The sequence below is a fragment of the Phaethon aethereus genome (genome assembly GCF_964289735.1).
Source record: "Phaethon aethereus genome assembly, chromosome: 7".
NCBI classification, from domain to species: domain Eukaryota; kingdom Metazoa; phylum Chordata; class Aves; order Phaethontiformes; family Phaethontidae; genus Phaethon; species Phaethon aethereus.
In genome coordinates, this window is record NC_138583.1 from 7,453,164 (window position 1) to 7,470,906 (window position 17,743).

The window sequence follows — 17,743 nt, forward strand, 5'->3', positions numbered from 1 at the left end:
TTTCAGAGACACAGGATTTTTCATCAGGGTTTAATCTAGCCTAGGTAATTGCAGGCTGCTACCAAAGGCTAATTTTGCTCTGTAGCCTTCACTCCAGGCTGCCGTCTCCCGCCAGATCTGGTAATTGGGCACCTACAGAACAAGTCAGTTCTGCCTGCTGCTTCAACAAAACAAATTAAACTGCCAGAAATGCTCTGTTCACCTTGTGGCTTTCATCCAGCTTGCAGAGTGCCACCTAAACGCTCCACATCCTATGGAAAACAGGAGAAACTCCAGTTAAGTTGACAATTCCAGTATTAAGAATAGAGACATTATTTGTTATTAATTAGACCTGGGGAAAAGGTGTTTGACAAAAGCATGGTGAGTGGCCATCCTTGGTGTAATTCCTTCAGGAATACAGTACACATGGTTATGCTTGCATTTTTCCTAGCAGTAAGCCTGAAGATGCAGCTTTACTATTACACTAGCTTTATACAGGGTTTTTTGTTTTGCTTGGGGCTTTTAAGTCTTTCTCCCCAGTTAGCCACATCAAGAAATCCTTTCATTTTAGGCATTAAGCTAGGATGACCTCTTCTTAGTATTTTTAGCCCGGGAGAACTGAAATTAGTGGAAAGATTGGATGGGACAGTGCAGCTTACCGAGAAAGCGGAGAGTGCTGCACAACATAGCGGGTATGTTGCCCAGGAAGGGAAGGTCAAAGTGCTGCTTACCTTGGAACTGTGACAGCATGGATACCAGGGACTTCATAAATCATTTCCGAGCTTCCTCATCCATGTAGTCACCATACATTAAAAGATAGTAGTGAAATCCTAGGTTTTATTTGAAGTTGTTATAGTCTCTGCTCCAGCTGCTTTCATGATTCCTACCCTAATTCAAACAGAGCAATCTGTTGCTGAACCTTGGCAAAGGCAGGCAGATAAAAAACAAGACAGGCTCCCGTTTTGTTCCTGAATAGATCTACAGAAAGCACAAAAATAATCTTTGGAAGTCTCCTGATTTTACAAGGCTTATTTGGTTTCTCCCTCATGCTCAATCATCTGTTTTCCCACCTCAGTGTGGAAAATAAACAACACTTAAGGTGTCTTTAAGAAAAAAAAAGCCCCCCAAAAACTGCCACCATTGCTGATCTGCTTAAATCTTCAACATTTTAGCCTAGGACAAACATACCAGCACTATTTTAGAATCACCAGATAATCATTGCCTGAGCAGGTCTTACCAGAATCACGTTAAACAGAAGGAAGACAGCTTTTAGCCCACATTCACAAATGGTCCTGCTACCTGCTAAACATTAGCTATAGAAATAAAGGGGGGGGGGGGGGGGAGTCAGTGTTGTTTTCCGACATCCACAATTTCTTCAGTAGCTACAGCATTTGTACAGCATAAACTGTTCAGACATTAGGAACTGAATCACTGCAAGGTCCTCTACAGTCAGTCTGTGCTTCTGGGATGTATTTTCATAATGCTTAGGATACAGTAGCAATAAATAATAGTTTTTAAGTCTTTCTCCTCAATTAGCCATATCAAAAAATTCTTTCCTTTAAGGCAGTAAGTCAGGAACTCTTGCAAAAAAGGTCCAGAAAACCAGGTTACTAAGGTTTTTTCTTGGGTTTTGCTAGGGATGTTAGTAGCTTACTTGAAGTGAGGCTGGAAAAAGGAAAGGCCCAAGGTTACCTATGCATCTCCTTCTCTGGTTTACCAGAACACTGTTTAACTAAAAAGTACCAAACAAAATCTGTTGGCACAAACAACAGTACAGCTGCATCAATAAAAGAGGCTAGCATTAGAGGTTTCATTAAAAAAAAATCCAGTAGTTCCCCAGAAGTCATACTTCTTTAGGAGATTACACATCTTATTTTGACTTTACTCCAAGCTGAGCATCTAACCAAAATAGGTAACACTATAGCGTGTTCAAGTTGCCTTTTAGCAGGGTAAGTTTCATTTAAGCCTAAATCAGCATCAGGCTCCATGGCAAAAACTCAATGACAGTTTAGTCATACTTCAAACAGTTTTAGAAGTCTCTTCAAAATTCAGATAGGTTGTTGTACAGGAATCATTATAATAAATCATCGAATACAGATTATGGAGGGACTGGTTTGTTAATCATAATTCAGGTAATACAATAGCCACTGCATCCTGCTCAAAGCAGCATTTATTAAAGAGAGTATCAAGATAAGTCAATGTGTAATGAAGCTTTCCCTCCTACAAATATGTAAACAAGTTGACAGCAAGTTATTATTACAATATAAAAATTAAAGCTTACATTGCATTTTTTAAAGCTACTACAGTCTCAATGTAGACAGTCTCTGGTCTGTAGCATTTAAAAATACGAGTTCTTGAAAAATGTTAATGTATTGCCTTTGTACATACACATTTTTATAGAAAAATATTTTAAAATACCAACTTCCCATTAATAAAAGCAACACCAAAAACAAAACAAGTTTTTTGTCATGAACAGTGCTTTAAATGCATCTAGCATTTACTCTACCATTGTTTAACCAAATTATCTTCTGTTAATTTTAAAATTCATTATAGTTTGCAAAAAGTATCTTGGATAATATTCCCTTACTTCCACATAGCAAAGCAATTAGCATTAAGTAGCTAGTATTGGCAATTACCTCATAATCAGAGTCTGGCCTAAATTCATTTGCAACCGAGGCCACCAGTTTAATCCTCATCTCAAACTATGTATTTTAGCATATACAGCAGGCTCTTGCTGAGGAATCTGAGTCAGTTCTGATATATTTTGGAGAGGCTTGAAACCTTTATATGTTTTAAAAAGAAATACATATTCTTTTTTAAACTTACACAGAGGTTAAAGGTACTTTAACTATATTAGCAGTTCTGTTGGTGGCAGTCAGTCGATTCTCAGGAAATGCTTTGTTCATAAGGTTATATAATTTGACATGAACTACATTTTACATTCCAAAACCAAAAATAATGTTAAATTTTCATTTTTAACATTTTTCCAAGAAGTTTACTGGCAAGAGCTAGACAGATCACTTTTGCAGTTGCTAAGGCAAAACATTTTGAAAATTCCCTGTACAAAGTTTAAAAAAATTATGTAATATTTCAAAACCAAGCTAAACTAAATTCAGCAAGCAGAGAAAAATACATATAATTGGGGTGAAAGCTAATCATGCCACTGTGCCCTGCCAAGCATTGGCTGACAATGAACCATCAAGGGGCAGGGGGGGATCATGTTAATACAGTGAACCAGTTTCCAGAAAAATTCAAAGAGCAAAATCAAGCTGTCAAGAAAATAATTTTACAGCAGGATATTAGACTGAAAAAGCCAGCTAGGCAAACACTGGAAGTTTTATCACTTAAGACAGTATCTGAGAGAACGCAAGTAGGCTTATATGCAAACAGTAAGGAATATGAATAATACTGCCAGCATTCCAAGTTCCATGCATAGTTCAGGAAAAGGAGAGTTTATTTAGCCTTTGTCACTACTTAATCAGCAAGTTAAGTTTGCCAGAAGTTACAACCTCAAGTACGTAACAACACGTAGAGCAACTTACTGACCATGTGTTGGTAGAGCCTAATCTACTCAAATGACGCCTACCCCTAGAAATACGAAAAGAACACAACCCCCGAAACGGGATCTACCTGAACCTGTAAGAGGAAACATGCTTCTGAAAGAAGGGCTTGCCCTGCTCCTTCATACAGGATTCTGATTTGTAGAAAGACGACAAGTTTTATTGCCATGCTTGCCAATAAAACAAACGTGATGAGTTGAAGTAAAATGTGGCAGCAAGTCAGGAGGATGCTCAACTGAAGAGTAAGAGTTAGAGATTCCACCCAAGGCCCAGGTTAGTCTAATTTGCAAAGAGGGATGAGATGCAAATACAGACGCCTCAGTTTCCTCTAACATCTTACATATCTTAACACACAGACAGCCTTTCCCTGCATTCAGGGAGTCAGATGAGAAGCACAAACATTCCTGGGGCACAAGTGATGAACCACACCTCGGGGAGGCTCCCTTTCTGATCACTGCCCTCTCCACAGACAACAGCTCCTTATAAAAGCTAGGTCACAAGTTGCAGTTTTGGTTAGAGGATGGGATTTTTGCACTATACTTATCTGGGAGAGAGCAGCCTTCCTGTCGTCTGGTACAAAACTGTGTCTTCAACTAAAGTAAATACAAGCTTTGGCCTTTTTAATCACGTACGGACTGTTGCAACTTCTTACTAAAGCATGTAACTTCCTCAGAGATGCTAAAAGCACTGCGCCACCAGTATTGTTGTATTTGACCAAGGCCTTGCACTTGGCTTACAAATGCCTACAATAGCAAGTGAGGAACACAATGGCAATACAGGCCAGCTGCATTTTTATCTATACAATTCAAACCTGGGCACAAAGTCTACAGAAGACTACTTCAAATACCAGTATATCTTAAAAGGCCATCAAGTGCCTAACTAACAGCAGTGAACCCGCTATAGTTGTAATATAAAGAAAAAGAACTGCAGCAGGCCCAAGCCTTAAGAATATGTTTAAAAGCGCTGCAGTAGACTGCAGATGGCTCTCATACCTGGGAGGAGGTCTAAGGATTGGCATCTGAGATCCAAGGATAAGAGGGATCACATGCCATTTTCTCTTCAAGAAAAGTAGCAACATCTCGCCCCATGCCAAGTAACAAAATACTATCTACAAAAAGTGGGTGTTTTCTCCCTGAATCCACAGTAGAAATATAGTCACACAGAAAACTAAAATCATTCTCAGAATTGCAGAAAACAGAAGCAAAGAGGACCTCAAAAAGTCATTTTGACAAGTCCCTGCCTTGAATGACATTCCAAAATTGATCTCTGTGCAAGCAGTTATGCAATGGGACTCTAAGTTATAAAATTGATGACTGAATCTGCTAGACTTTTAGAAAAAGCTATTTGTATGTATATATTTTAGTAATGACAATAGCAATAAAAGTACTATCCAACCAGTTTTAGAATCCACCTATGATATGACATATACACACATACATGTTATTTTTATACATATATATATATATTCATTCTTAAAGCACTGCAGAGCAAAACCAAACCAGGGCCTGAATAATCTATCACATACGCCTTCATGTCAGCATGACTGTAATATACAGCTGATGGGCTGATCAGATCCCTGAGGTCTATCACTGGAATTGCTACGAGTTTTACTTACCACAATTTTAACCAAAACTGACTTAAATCATGTTGCATCTCTCTAGGTGAAGGAGGAAGACAGACACAAAACAACAACAACAACAAACCTACGCACAAACAAAAAAGCCACACAGCCATGTAATGCATAGAAAGGCACCTGATAATGTTGTTAAGTGTTAGTAGCAATTATCTACAGCATCCTAAGTGTACTTGAGCAATCATGATAAATTAAAAAACGATCATGAAATACAAGAATTGCTGGCATTCAAAAAGATAAGTCTAACCTACCTAAGAAGTCACTAAAATGACATGTGCAGCTGTAAATCAGTAACAATGTGCAAAACTATACACAGTTTTGCATAAAGTGCTAAATGTACCCCCAATTTGCACCTATTAGTATTATTTAAGTTTGTTAAGCTTGGCCATATGATGCAAGATGATCTTAAGGATGTACCATACCTACCTTGTCTTTCCTTTTCCTTCCCCATCCTCATCCACTGTCCTTTAAACTGTGCATTTTTAAGTTACACAAAGGCCTTTTCAGGAATTGCAGCTCGGAAAAATATTTCAAGTATACCTATCTTTCCATGTAAACTTGGGGACACTATGGGTTAAATTTTCACAAGTTCCAAATACTTACAACATCTGCTAATTCAATTAGAGTTGTAATTATTTCAGTCTGTTCAGTACCTCTGGAAAAAGGCTGTTTCCTGTTACTCATTTAACTCCCATTTAAGGAGTGCTGAAATTCATTCTATAACTTGTCCAGATTTAAGTCTAAACAATAAGCAATTACAGAAGAGCAGAGTAATACTTTATCCAACCATTTAGGTTCATAAAACCAAGTCCTACCATATCTATTCATATATACTCACTATATGAATCATACACAGATATTAACACTTAACGCACTGAATTCAAGTTAGTATAATACAGCAGTTTGTCTCGCAGGCATTGTGCAACACACTTAGAAGTACACAGCGGGTCTCTTCTTTACTCTGTATTTCAGTGATCCATACCGTATCTGAGGAGGAAAAAAAATTATAACTTAAAGAAGCAAGATCACTTCAGGCAGAAATATTATTTACCTTTCCACTAATACAAACTAGTAAGCCTCTTTAAATGTGCTTTGGACACTCCACAGTTTCAGTAGGAAAATCTACACATGACTGAACATAAAGTTTCAACAGAATTGGGCAAGAAGGGTAAGTCTCAAGTGTTTTCCCAGAATTACCCAAAAACTTTTATGAGATTCCAGAGAGATTTACCCAGAAGTATCTTTAAATACTGCAACAAGTGCATAAAGCACTTGGAATCCTACATAGAATCTTCTCTTTGTAGGTTACAAGTCAAAGCAGGCTGTATGTCCATGGGAACTAAAAAATTCTGAGTCTTCTTTAATCCATTAAACAGCAGATGTTCAAGTTTGTGCAACCAAGACACACAAATGCAAATGACAATACTGTTATCGGCACCCCTTTCAAGGCAAGAAGTTCCTGGAATCTGGGCTTGGTGGTGCCAGAATTAACATTAGAAGCACAGAGTCTATGTCATCTCCCCTCCCTTTTGTCCTTGCTTCATTCATTTTTTTTCCTGTATTTCCCTTAACCATCCTGAAGTACAAAAGCTCCAAGCATATTGTTATCACATACTTCTCCGTTTAGCATTCTACAATGCAGTTATCATTGATAACCCCTCTAAGATGAAGAAAAACAATTTCTGCATTATTAAAAACACCAAGGTACACTGTTAACAACAAACTCGATATTTAACTAAGATTATACTTGCCTCTCTACGGCCTTTAATAGTTTTCACAGATTTCATACTCTGAGTTCTTCGAAGGCCTCTCTGAGCAAACATTTCATCCTCCGAATGCGTCCCCTCCATCTCTTCATCTGTTTTATCATCTCCAGGATTTTTTTCCAGTGGAGTTTTGTAACCTTTAAAAAAGTTTTATTAACTGTTTAATAAGAAATAGCTGTAACTTCTAGATCTCCAAGAAAGCCATTAGTTTCAACTTCAACACACATAGTTTATTCTTTTAAAGGATATGGCCAGTCCGCCAGCTGTTTCAAAAGTGCGAAACATCTAGTCTGCCAGGAGCTTGTTACTCACAAGTCTGCCATTTGTAAGTAACAAGCCACTTCGTTCCATAAGTATGTAATGCAGTGGTTCCTCAATTGTCAAAAATCAAACCATCAGTCTGCTACCATCTTCAGCTTTACTGAACTGCAAAAACCTCAGTGGTCATTTTGAGAAGTACATAAGGTTTTTGGCCACAAACCCCATGGGAGACAGGTTAGACTAGATGATCTTTAAAGGTCCCTTCCAACCCAAACCATTCGATGATTCATAAGATCTTTCTGCATACTTGCACACACCTCTGCATATTTAATACCAAGGTTCCTTTCAGATAGATATAACATCAAAGTACTATTAAGAGTTGCTTACATCCAGCAAAAATAGGACCAAGATTATTACCAAAGATTCTCACTAGAGGGCAGAAACTGCTTAAAAACACATGCTGCAGAGATCCTTGGGGTCCAAAAGCCCTGACTCTCCATCATAGACACATCAAAGCCCCCGAATTTAATTAGTCTGGTTCTTTCACCCCACAAAGCTCTCCTTTTATAAGGCCATTGCAGAACCTACAAGCTGTAACACTCAGGGACACCTTTTATACTCCAAACCCAACTTTATTCGTGATCAACATACATTTCATCTTAAGCCAACCTTTTTAGTTACGCTCAGATTCTTTTCCTTTGGTCATTTCATTTTTTTCCTGAAATTAGAATGACACTCACCAACTCCACAACTACGTAATGCAGACTTACCTCTTCTGCCATTCTAGAGCCAACATGTCTCTGCCTCCAATATAGTTTCAATTCATCTTTTTCAATACGGAAGATTTTAATTACATCTGTTACTCAGCTTCTGACTAGGGATGCTTGCAGTGACACTAATACTTCCTTATCTCTATTTGTAACACCTCTTCTGATGCTTTGTAACACCTCTTCTGATGCATTAAAATCACATTTGCCTTTTTCACAGCAAGCATACTGGCAGCTCAGTCATCCTATGATCAACTTCTACAACTAGGTCTTTCAACTAATTTGCACAGGAACTCCCAGCTCAGATCACAACAAATGAAGTTCTGCTAAGTGCAATGAAATAGGGCTACATGGTGTTCCTAACCCTGTCTGTGGTTTGTTCTTTTTTTAAATCTCTAATGCTGAAGAAAATTCAATGGAAACAGAAGAGGCGTACACTAGATTTGGGTCCAGGAGTAGAAACAAGTTAAACTGGCTCTAAGAAAGCATTTTAACATGTGAGACTGAATTTCATAATCAGTGGGCTGGGTTTTTGTTTGTTTTGTTTTTTGTTTGTTTGTTTTTAACCACAGTATAAACTGTACCCAAGTAATTTTTTTTTTAAATGGGCTTTAGAGCATTTTCAAGCTATTTCAGGTAGATAACTAATACTGTCTTACTAAGGAATAGCCCCTGCACAATAGCTGCAAGGATATCATCCCTAATGCTCCTCTTGATGAATTCACCGGCTTTTGCTCTGGCTAGTACTGTCTTTACACTGACCTGCACAGGATACCTTCTGGACTCAATCAGCAGTTCAGCTTCGGGCCAGTCAGGTGGCCATTTGTTCCTCAGAAACACCATAAGCTACCCTGCCATTCCTGGAATTCCTTGTACTCCAAAAGCACCACCCCTCCCCAAAATGGAGGGATGAGACAACGTGACAGGCCTCAGTGAAAAGACAATAAATACAACAGAGCCACTTCTTTTGTGTGAAATATCGACCACTTTAAAAGGTGCTGTTGACAGCCTTCCACTGAAACTTTCCTTCAAGCATCACAGATTCAAGAGCAAAGTGATGATAAGAATAATAATATTCATTAACAATATTAAAGTAATAAAATAATAATAATAATAAAATATCGCTGCAAAAACACATTGGTCACCGCACACCATCTTTTAAGCATTGATGTGCATCGGTACATTGTGACAACTTAATGCCTTCATTATTCCTATCACCACAAACAATTTTACATTTTGAACAATCACTACAGATCTACTGTATTGATTTCCATTAATATTCTTTTACCATTTCTTGAGCTTCCATAAATTTTCATTTTTAACTTTTTGTACATTTGTCACAGAGACACCATTTAATCACATTTTTTTACTTCCAGTTAAGCTTTACTTTGGCAAGGAATTCTCATTGCTAATTGGAAAAGATAGGAGTAACAAGTACAGTATGACTACACTGCTAGTGGCTTCGAGAGAAAAATAATTCAGGGAGCATTTCTCAACTGTAATAATGTTTCTTGCTCAAGTGAACCCTGATCAAGTGCACTGGCATTGTTTGAGGCCTTTTCCATTTCTAAATGGGGTACATGTAATTTCTGCTTTCCCACTTTTGTCTTTGGTGAATTGTTCTTTTAGCTAGAAAAAAATAGGCAGATACCTACCTGAAGATTCACTTGCAGAGGCTCTGGTTTTCTTTTTTGCATCTGGTAATGTCTGATAGGGTCTTTGTCCTACTGGCTCATCTCCTTGTATACTAGTCAAATCATGCATACTGAAACTTCTCAGTTTCTCAGTTATTGCACCTTGACTCTGAAACACAACAACAGTATCTTTGAAAACAAAGCAGAGGTTTAACTTTGCTGTTCACATTGGGTTAAGATGTTTAAGCCCACACTTCCTTGTTGCACTACAAAATTCATTGAATATAAGCATGCGGTAGATTTACATTTGCTTTCAAGTATTGCTTTTAGACAAGCCTAACTGTATATTACTCCTAGATGAAGAAGTTGCAGAGAAACCAGCAGTTTCATTACAAATGTCTTATTTCACTCCTTTAATCTGAGCAAATAAAAGCTTTTTTGGTGAGGGGAAGTGTTCAAAAGAAAAAAAAAACCATCAGAAATGCTCAATTCACTTCAAACGTAATATTTCTCTAGCAGCAATAGGTAGCATGATGGTGGGTTTAACACTTCTGTTTTAAAAAGCGTGGTTGAAAATAAAGATTTCCTCTTATTTTATATTTTACCCTCCACAAATTTGAATATGCGTAAGAAAGGCAAACGTCTTAAAAATACACTCTGTAACGTTAACTCAAGTAACTGAGAAACTGTCAGCACCACAAAAGCTCCAGTTAACAGAAACCTGAAACCACAAACCAAAGAGGTCCTGCCTGGACTACAGGCTAGCAGGTTCTCTTACTAATGTAGCTTTACTGATGTAATACCAGCCCAAAATCTAATGCTACATACAAGGGTAGCTGATCACATTTGAACATTAGTATTCCTTCTCTGATTGCCTTTACATCTTTTCAACATGGGACATATAGAAAGTTCTCCTTTGGAAAGACGGGTCATCAAGCAGTTCTTTCATTTTACATACGATGATGTTGTTATTAAAGCACTGAAGATTAATTTCTTGTACAAGTAAAGCACATTACTCAATGTCATGTCAAAGTAACATTTAATTCTTCTGGCATATGGGGCAAAAAATAGCTGTTTCAGAGGAAGGTTGACAAGCCTGTGCATGAACCCCACTTTAAGCAACGGTTCAAGATTGTTTCATTCTTACAAATGAAGCTTTTAAGTAAAATTCCTCATTTGGGCATTATGCTAGCTAGCAGTAGCAGAAATCTGGGTACAATTCCACACACTTTTCTCTGCAAAGACCACCAGCATAAAGCAGTTTTTGTACCACTGGCCACAGCCATTTGTTCCCACTCTCATGGCAACAACTGTTTGCAGACGGTAGACCAGCTCACTAAATTATTCCATGTTAAAAATAGCCATGTAAAGTGAAGAGGCAGTAGAGTGATATTCCTTAAGCCTGCATGGCTACCAAAGCCAGCGGGGCGGGTGCGCGGGGGGGGCGGGGAATGGCTGAAACCTAATATTCATTTTCTAATGACTCTTCATTAGTACAGCATGTAAAACTAAGTGTGCTACACAGGCAAGAAGAACCTATTTTAATTCTTACACCACCATTCATACATTGCTACTAAACAGTAACAAAGAAAGGGTTTCTTGTGAGAGAAGTAGAAGCCCTTACTTTTCTAGTTCTTCCTACATACATGTAGGATGACTGACAGTTCTCAAGAACACAACTACAGCTTGCCTTTGAGTTAAAACGCACTACAGACACTGTACAGTCTGTGTATAAACTACTGCAGAAGTTCTGAAGTTAATTTTATTCCCTAAAAGAGCTTATTCAAGGCAGGTCTGTCCTGCCTTAAGGCAGGAATCCTGCCCTTCCACTACTCCATTCCTTGCACTGAAAAGCACTTGCACAGTAAAGCAAATCAGGAAGCAGCTATGCCTGAGAACTTAGTCAGCTGTAGGACACTAGAGAAGAGAACTGGAGACACAGGCCTGCTTCTTTTGACAACAAGTAACAGCTTACAGTATCTGCTGTAACAGAGTAGACTGTTGATCAGTCTGTGTCCACTGCTTGGAGAGATGCAGCTGGACTCAGGTCTCCATCAATGAACACTGCTAAATGCATAAAGTGGACCCAGTTGGTTGTCAGCAGAATCCGTATCAATTCAGCACAACTCCACTCACTGAGCATGGACAGCATCTACTCTAAAATAGCAACAGAAGCTGGATTTGGCCAGAAGCAAAAGTATAGAAAGACACACTTGCATACCAGTTGCACAGCAAGTTCACCCATCATATGGTGTACTACAGAAAGATATTTGGATACTGCTCAAGATAATGTAATTAAGATTATAACAACTCACATGCTCAGAAGAATTCACATTACAAGCCTGTATTTCCTATTCCACTGTACATATAGAGGACTAGATCCAAGCTGGAACATTCAAGCCTTATTTTTCAGTGCAGCTTTTGGATACAGAGTTTTGCTTTTCAAAGGGGGAAAAAGTCAACTATGTGCCATAAAATAACATTGTTCCCTTAACCAAACCACACGCTTGATGAGGCTAAAGCTCCTGTGGAGCACTGCCTCATCGAGGAAGGACATAACGGATTCATACAATGGGCCCTTCGTTCCAAAACTACTTGCCAAGACGGAAAGTTTTATGCAAGTTACGCACAGCAAATATTAAGCCGTTTGAAAGGATAGATATTAAAAAAAAAAAAAAAAAGATGCAGCACCCATGCCTGAGAGTCACAGTAGGAACGGGGGATGCACAGCCACTGCTGTCCTGCACAGCCACTGCTGTCCTGCACAGCCATGGTCACACACTACACTGATCCTCTGCAGGTACTCCCAAAGTCCTCCCAGTCTCCCGCCTGAATGCAGCCTCCACTCCACCCCACCCCTAGGAAGATCCAGTCTAGCCAAATCAAGATTGATTTCTACTTCACACCACTGCACAGACTAATTGGAGGACAAATTTCAAAGTGTTTTGTGTGGGTGTGGGTTTTATTAATTATTTTTTTAAAAAAGCCCCACATAACTGTGCTCATGCAGCATTTAAGGTTTAGGAGGATTATTCCACTCCACATGCCCAAAAGAAGCAAAGAATTGCTTTCTGCCAAAACAAAGCATTCCATGAGGGTCTGGATTACTACCAGCTCAGAATGAAAGTCTGGCTGAAAAAATATTAAATAACCTCCTAGTGCAGGAAATGTGAGATTAAATCCTCTACTGCAGGAAACGTAAGAGTAACATTCACATTTAGAATATTAACGCATTAAGAGCTTTGATATCTTGTTTGAAAGTTCAGAATGTTACTAGCCACAGCTTGAAAGCAAGATGTTTGCCTGCAAGATGGAAGGCAGAACAATCCAATTGCAAGGGGAGCTGACAGGGGATCTCCTGCTTCCACGCTCGTGCCACGGGTATGGCAGCAGCCATCACCTCTCTCAGCCATACGCAAAGCCCCAAGATGCTGCTTACAAGATGGCAGAGCAGTTGCCGCGCCTGCACTGGTGTCCCACCATTTCAACAGTTCCTACCAGTAAGGAAGAAATACAGCGGGCTGCACCCAGCCCAGAGGCTGCCAGCTGAATGACACCACAAAAGACCGAGACGCACATTTACAATTACAACGCAGGCAAAAAAGCACAGAACAACTTCAGTGCGCAAATTTCTATGTAAGTGTTCTATGTAAGTGAACATTAGAGATGAACTATGAACTTTGTGTTTTAAACAAAATGCAAGTCTTAAAGAATGAGTTTGTTCATTTATTCAGTGGTATTCCCTACAACATATTTAACTCTTTTCAGAGACCACATTCATTACCAGTGACTAATCTGAAACACTAAAGTTGTAATAGGTTTCTAAATCCAGTTTGATAAATATAACCTACTTAAGGGACTCCTTTTGAGACTACACGGACTCTAACGAGCTATTAGTATGCTGTCTCATCAGCCGACCCTCATACAGAAAATGCCGTTCTCTATTTTGTTATTGAGCATGTATTTTTATACTCTATATACTTAACCCAGTGAAGTTGCTGTAAACAGACACTACACACTATGTCTGCCTCAAGGACTCTTCTTTTTTGTTGTTTAAACTGGACTTGCACTCCCTCAGTGGTCAGGATCACCGAATAAAGCTGCTTGCCTTCACTGGACAAGTTCTCAATGGACTCCACATCCACAGAGCTGCCCGGAGCTCTGTGGCGAAGAGCTGCAGTGTGCAGCACCCGCATTCCCAGCTGTTCTCTCCCTGATCCGATCCAGGCCGACAGGGAACGACTTCTGTTCCCTCTCAACCTGGAGAGGGACTGCTGTCCCGTGAATGACCTCTGCAGCACGCCAGGCGGTCCCAGCAGGGAGAAGGGATGAAAGCAATATTGCTGGTGAGCGGAGCTGCTCATAGCGATACTGGCTGTATGCCACAGCTGGCTGCAAGAGACCTCCTTCCTCTGCCATGCCCCAAGTGGGACGAAGGGGAAGTCTGAGCAAGGCCATTGGAATAATATTCAGCCAGCAGAGGCAGCAGATTCAGGATGACTAAAAGACATCCAGAAACACAGCCCTCAAAATACTATATTATTCTTATTATTTTTATCAAACAATACTTTACAAATGAACAATGTTTGTGTGACCCCAAAGAAGGGCAGTGCATTTCACAGCTTAATTAGCAGCCGTCCTGCACACGGTGATACGGAAACCAGTTTTCACTCGTAGCTTGAGAAGTGAAAATTTATGTGTTGGCAAAAATTGGAACGTACAGGTAACCGACATCTCAGAGGATTTGGAAAGCAGATGCATCAAAATACAAGATATATCGGTACAACTTAGTGTCATGGATATCATTTCCACAAATCCATATACCATTAAGCTGAAAGAACTCCAACAACTTTCCTATCATTACAGGCGTCTTGTTGCTGATTTTTATACGCTGAAGAAAATTTTTATTAGTAGACTGTAAAAGTCAGCGTAGACCATATTTCATCTCTAAGTATCCTGAAATGAAGATTTTACAAAAATGTGTTTTCTGTCATGTTAATTAATACAATTTATTTTCCTAATATATGCTGTTTAGCAGGTTTTGACACCCTACATTTTATATGAACAGTGGCTAACTAGTACCAGATAAAAGTATCAGTATAGGAATGTCAGCCATAAGCCATGACTCCTGTCAGTTACATTTCAACTTAACTACAGTGGAGCAGGTTTAAATCTATGTCAAATTTCAGTAGACTGACCTGGCTGCCTGCTCCAGCCTCCCCTACACAGACAACCAGCCCTTTAATACTAATCCCCTGCTCCTTTGACAGCCCTTGGAGAAAACGCTCTTTCCCACACTTGATCTTGAAAATAGTCCAGAGAGTTCCCAAGTGATTTTACCACTCTCCTAAAGTCAGCATAAGCAGACATCGTAGTGTCTTTTGCTTGGACACTTTAATGAACAGAAGCTTTCTTTGGACCTCCTCTTGTGTTTAACCTCCCACATTCTCTACTCCTAATTTGAGATCCTGTAAGTCAGAATAAGCATTCCTGCTCCTTAAAAAAAATGATGAAAGTGTGTCTCCTTCCCATCAAAACCGATCCCACTAATAGGATTCCATTCCTGAAATCCTATAGCATGCTCCACCAGCTCATGCTGAAGGGATAATCTTTTCACCTGCTGGAGGCAGCAGTCAACTCTCGAAAATGAGGGAACAAAATCAACAACACATGCATTGTCTCCATTTGCTTGCATGGAGCAGTCACGCTCAGCTTTTTGGAATGACAAGCTGAAGAGAGGTTTAACATGCCAAAATAAAGATTTTCAGAGAGTCTCCTCTTTCATACTGTTTAAAAAATCATGTCTATTTTAGGTCTTTGGTATCGTGGTGGTTCTTTTGCCCAAGCATCTCATCTGCACTGAACTAATTCTGTACAAATATTCATGAGCATGTTTAACAAGTTTTAACAAATAGAGCAGGCATCTTGCCAGTCACAGCTGAATAGCAATGAAATCTAAACACAGACCATTAGGAAAAAGTTATTCATTATTTCAGAAGAAAGTGGGAGGAGATATTTGTGTTATTTCACAATATTTCTGTAACACCATAAGGATTAACAGGGAAATATCCAACCTTAGCCAGACAGCCAGACATAAGTAAAACACACAGAGCATAAGTATCATTACAGGTGCACATTGTAATAGATTATGATTTGCTGTTTGGCAATGAATTTGCATTTTGGCATTTAGCATAGTCCTTAAACTTTTTCCCAGTAGAGTACTTTGACATTTTGTTTGTTGGGTTAGTTTGGTTTTGGGTTTGTTTTTTTTTAAATAACCTATGTTCACTACAGATACTTTCATTCCTTTAAAGGTGTACTCTATTTCATTTTAAGTTATTTCATATCTCAAGGCAATAGTAGGAATTTGAATAGCAAGAAAAGAACCAGTGATCAAATTGAATCACATCCTCAGTGTTTTAGGCTGATTATGTTCGTATTTTAAAACAAAAAGTGATTTTTTTTTACGCTACCACCTACATATACCTTGAAAAAGGGAGAAAATGAACAAACAAGATATGCATCACTATTTTTCCAAACCTTTTTGAGATAGCATTTGAAAATGTATTTTTAGAAATGCCTTTGATTTATAGAGCAAGAACTTCTTATACAACCACAGAAATTTAAGTTAAATGCTAGTTGAACCTACTTAACTTTGACAGTGAAGGATCTCTACATTGCTTCGTGTTATCTACTACCAGTGTTCAGGTTTTCAGTCCTGTTACCATAAACACAACGGTTTCATTTATTCCCAGGAAGAAATTAATCCTGATTGCCTTAAAACCCTCATTTAACTGGGACACACATGTCTATCTTTCCCATGGGTATTTTTGTGTTTTGGTTTAAATGGATATTGGGTAGGATAAACATTGCCTAAAGTTATACTCCTTTTGGTGGGCCACAAGTTGCTTAGAATCTTACTTACAAGTTTGTATTTTGTTTTACTAGACCTAGAACCCTCTGAAATTCAACTGAAGGTCACAAGTTTTATAGGACCATAATTCAGGAACAATCACGGGTTACTTCATGATTTAATGGAAATTACATGACATGGCAAAAGTATGCTAAGCAGCAATATGCAAGCTTATGCTTAGTGTATTAATTTAATAATTCAATCAACAAGTTGCAAACAAGTTAATTGTGTCAAGAGAACTTTTATCCGTGGTAGTAATCTTTCATGCCTTACTTCATATACGGAGTTACCTCAAGTTGATTGGAGAGAAACAGCAGAAAAGCCAGAAATCCTTTAAATAGTTTGTTTACCAATAAGAAAGCACAACAGAGACAGAAAAGAAACAATGGTCATCTCTACCAAAAGCCTGCATAGGAAACTGCATGGTATCTTTTGAATTACAATAAACTGATCCCCATTATCCAAGAAATAACTACAAGCCATTTTAAACAAACAAACATAGTATGAATATGGCTGAAACCCTTAAATTGTGTTCCAGGTTTTCAATACATTTGCACAATTAATCTTTTTGTTTAGGAATGACAAATCCTCAAGTACAATTACACTGTTCTATATCAAGGACAAAGGCAATTAATGCAAGCAGAAAGTTACCTTTACAGCTGCTGTCACTGCAGCAGTTGCTGCCAAATTCAACCCTTGCCTTCCAAAATTCACCATGGTCTCATAGCCTCTTTCTTTGGCTTGTACAATGTACTCATCAATCTCCTAAAAGCAAAATAAATTTTAGAGAGCTATGCATAAGAGAGTTACATTACCCCACAGTATTATTCATCCATCAATAAAGGAAGACAGAAGAAATCTTTAAGAAAATATTTCATGGGGCAATTACTCTTGCCTTTGTATACCGATGTTTCATTCACTCCTACTCTCTCGTGTAAAAAAGGATTATGTCTGGTGAAACAACAAGATAAAACAGATCACTTTTGTCCAGCTCAGAAACATTGCAGCTACATAGCCAGTTCCTTACAGAGTAAGCTTAACTTGTCAGATAAATATGTTATTTCTTGAACAACTTTTAAGATGAAATCAGAGAGCTCCTTAGAAAGGTAGAGTCAGCTCACAAAGAACTTCTGAAGCCAGAGCTTTGACATAGTTAAATACCAAGGACAATACAGTCATGACATTTATCCCCAACTGTGGTAAATGCCTGGAGTCCAAGATAAAGGCTTC

At 38.6% G+C, this 17,743-nt stretch overlaps 1 protein-coding gene across 2 annotated transcripts in view; it reads right to left on the reverse strand.

Annotated features, from left to right (window-relative positions):
• Positions 1–6,102: 6,102 nt before the first annotated feature.
• Positions 6,103–17,743, reverse strand: part of REEP3 (receptor accessory protein 3) — a gene marked incomplete at both ends in the record, with an annotated part of 39,082 nt that continues 27,441 nt past the window's right edge. Inside the window, 4 exons of one of the 2 annotated variants that reach the window (XM_082002041.1) lie at positions 6,103–6,159; positions 6,924–7,075; positions 9,622–9,769; positions 17,165–17,278. In XM_082002041.1, coding sequence (XP_081858167.1) covers positions 6,103–6,159; positions 6,924–7,075; positions 9,622–9,769; positions 17,165–17,278 — 471 coding nt within the window. Of the gene's footprint in view, positions 6,160–6,923; positions 7,076–9,617; positions 9,770–17,164; positions 17,279–17,743 lie in introns of both variants that reach the window. The other variant, XM_082002042.1, reaches the window with a different exon arrangement.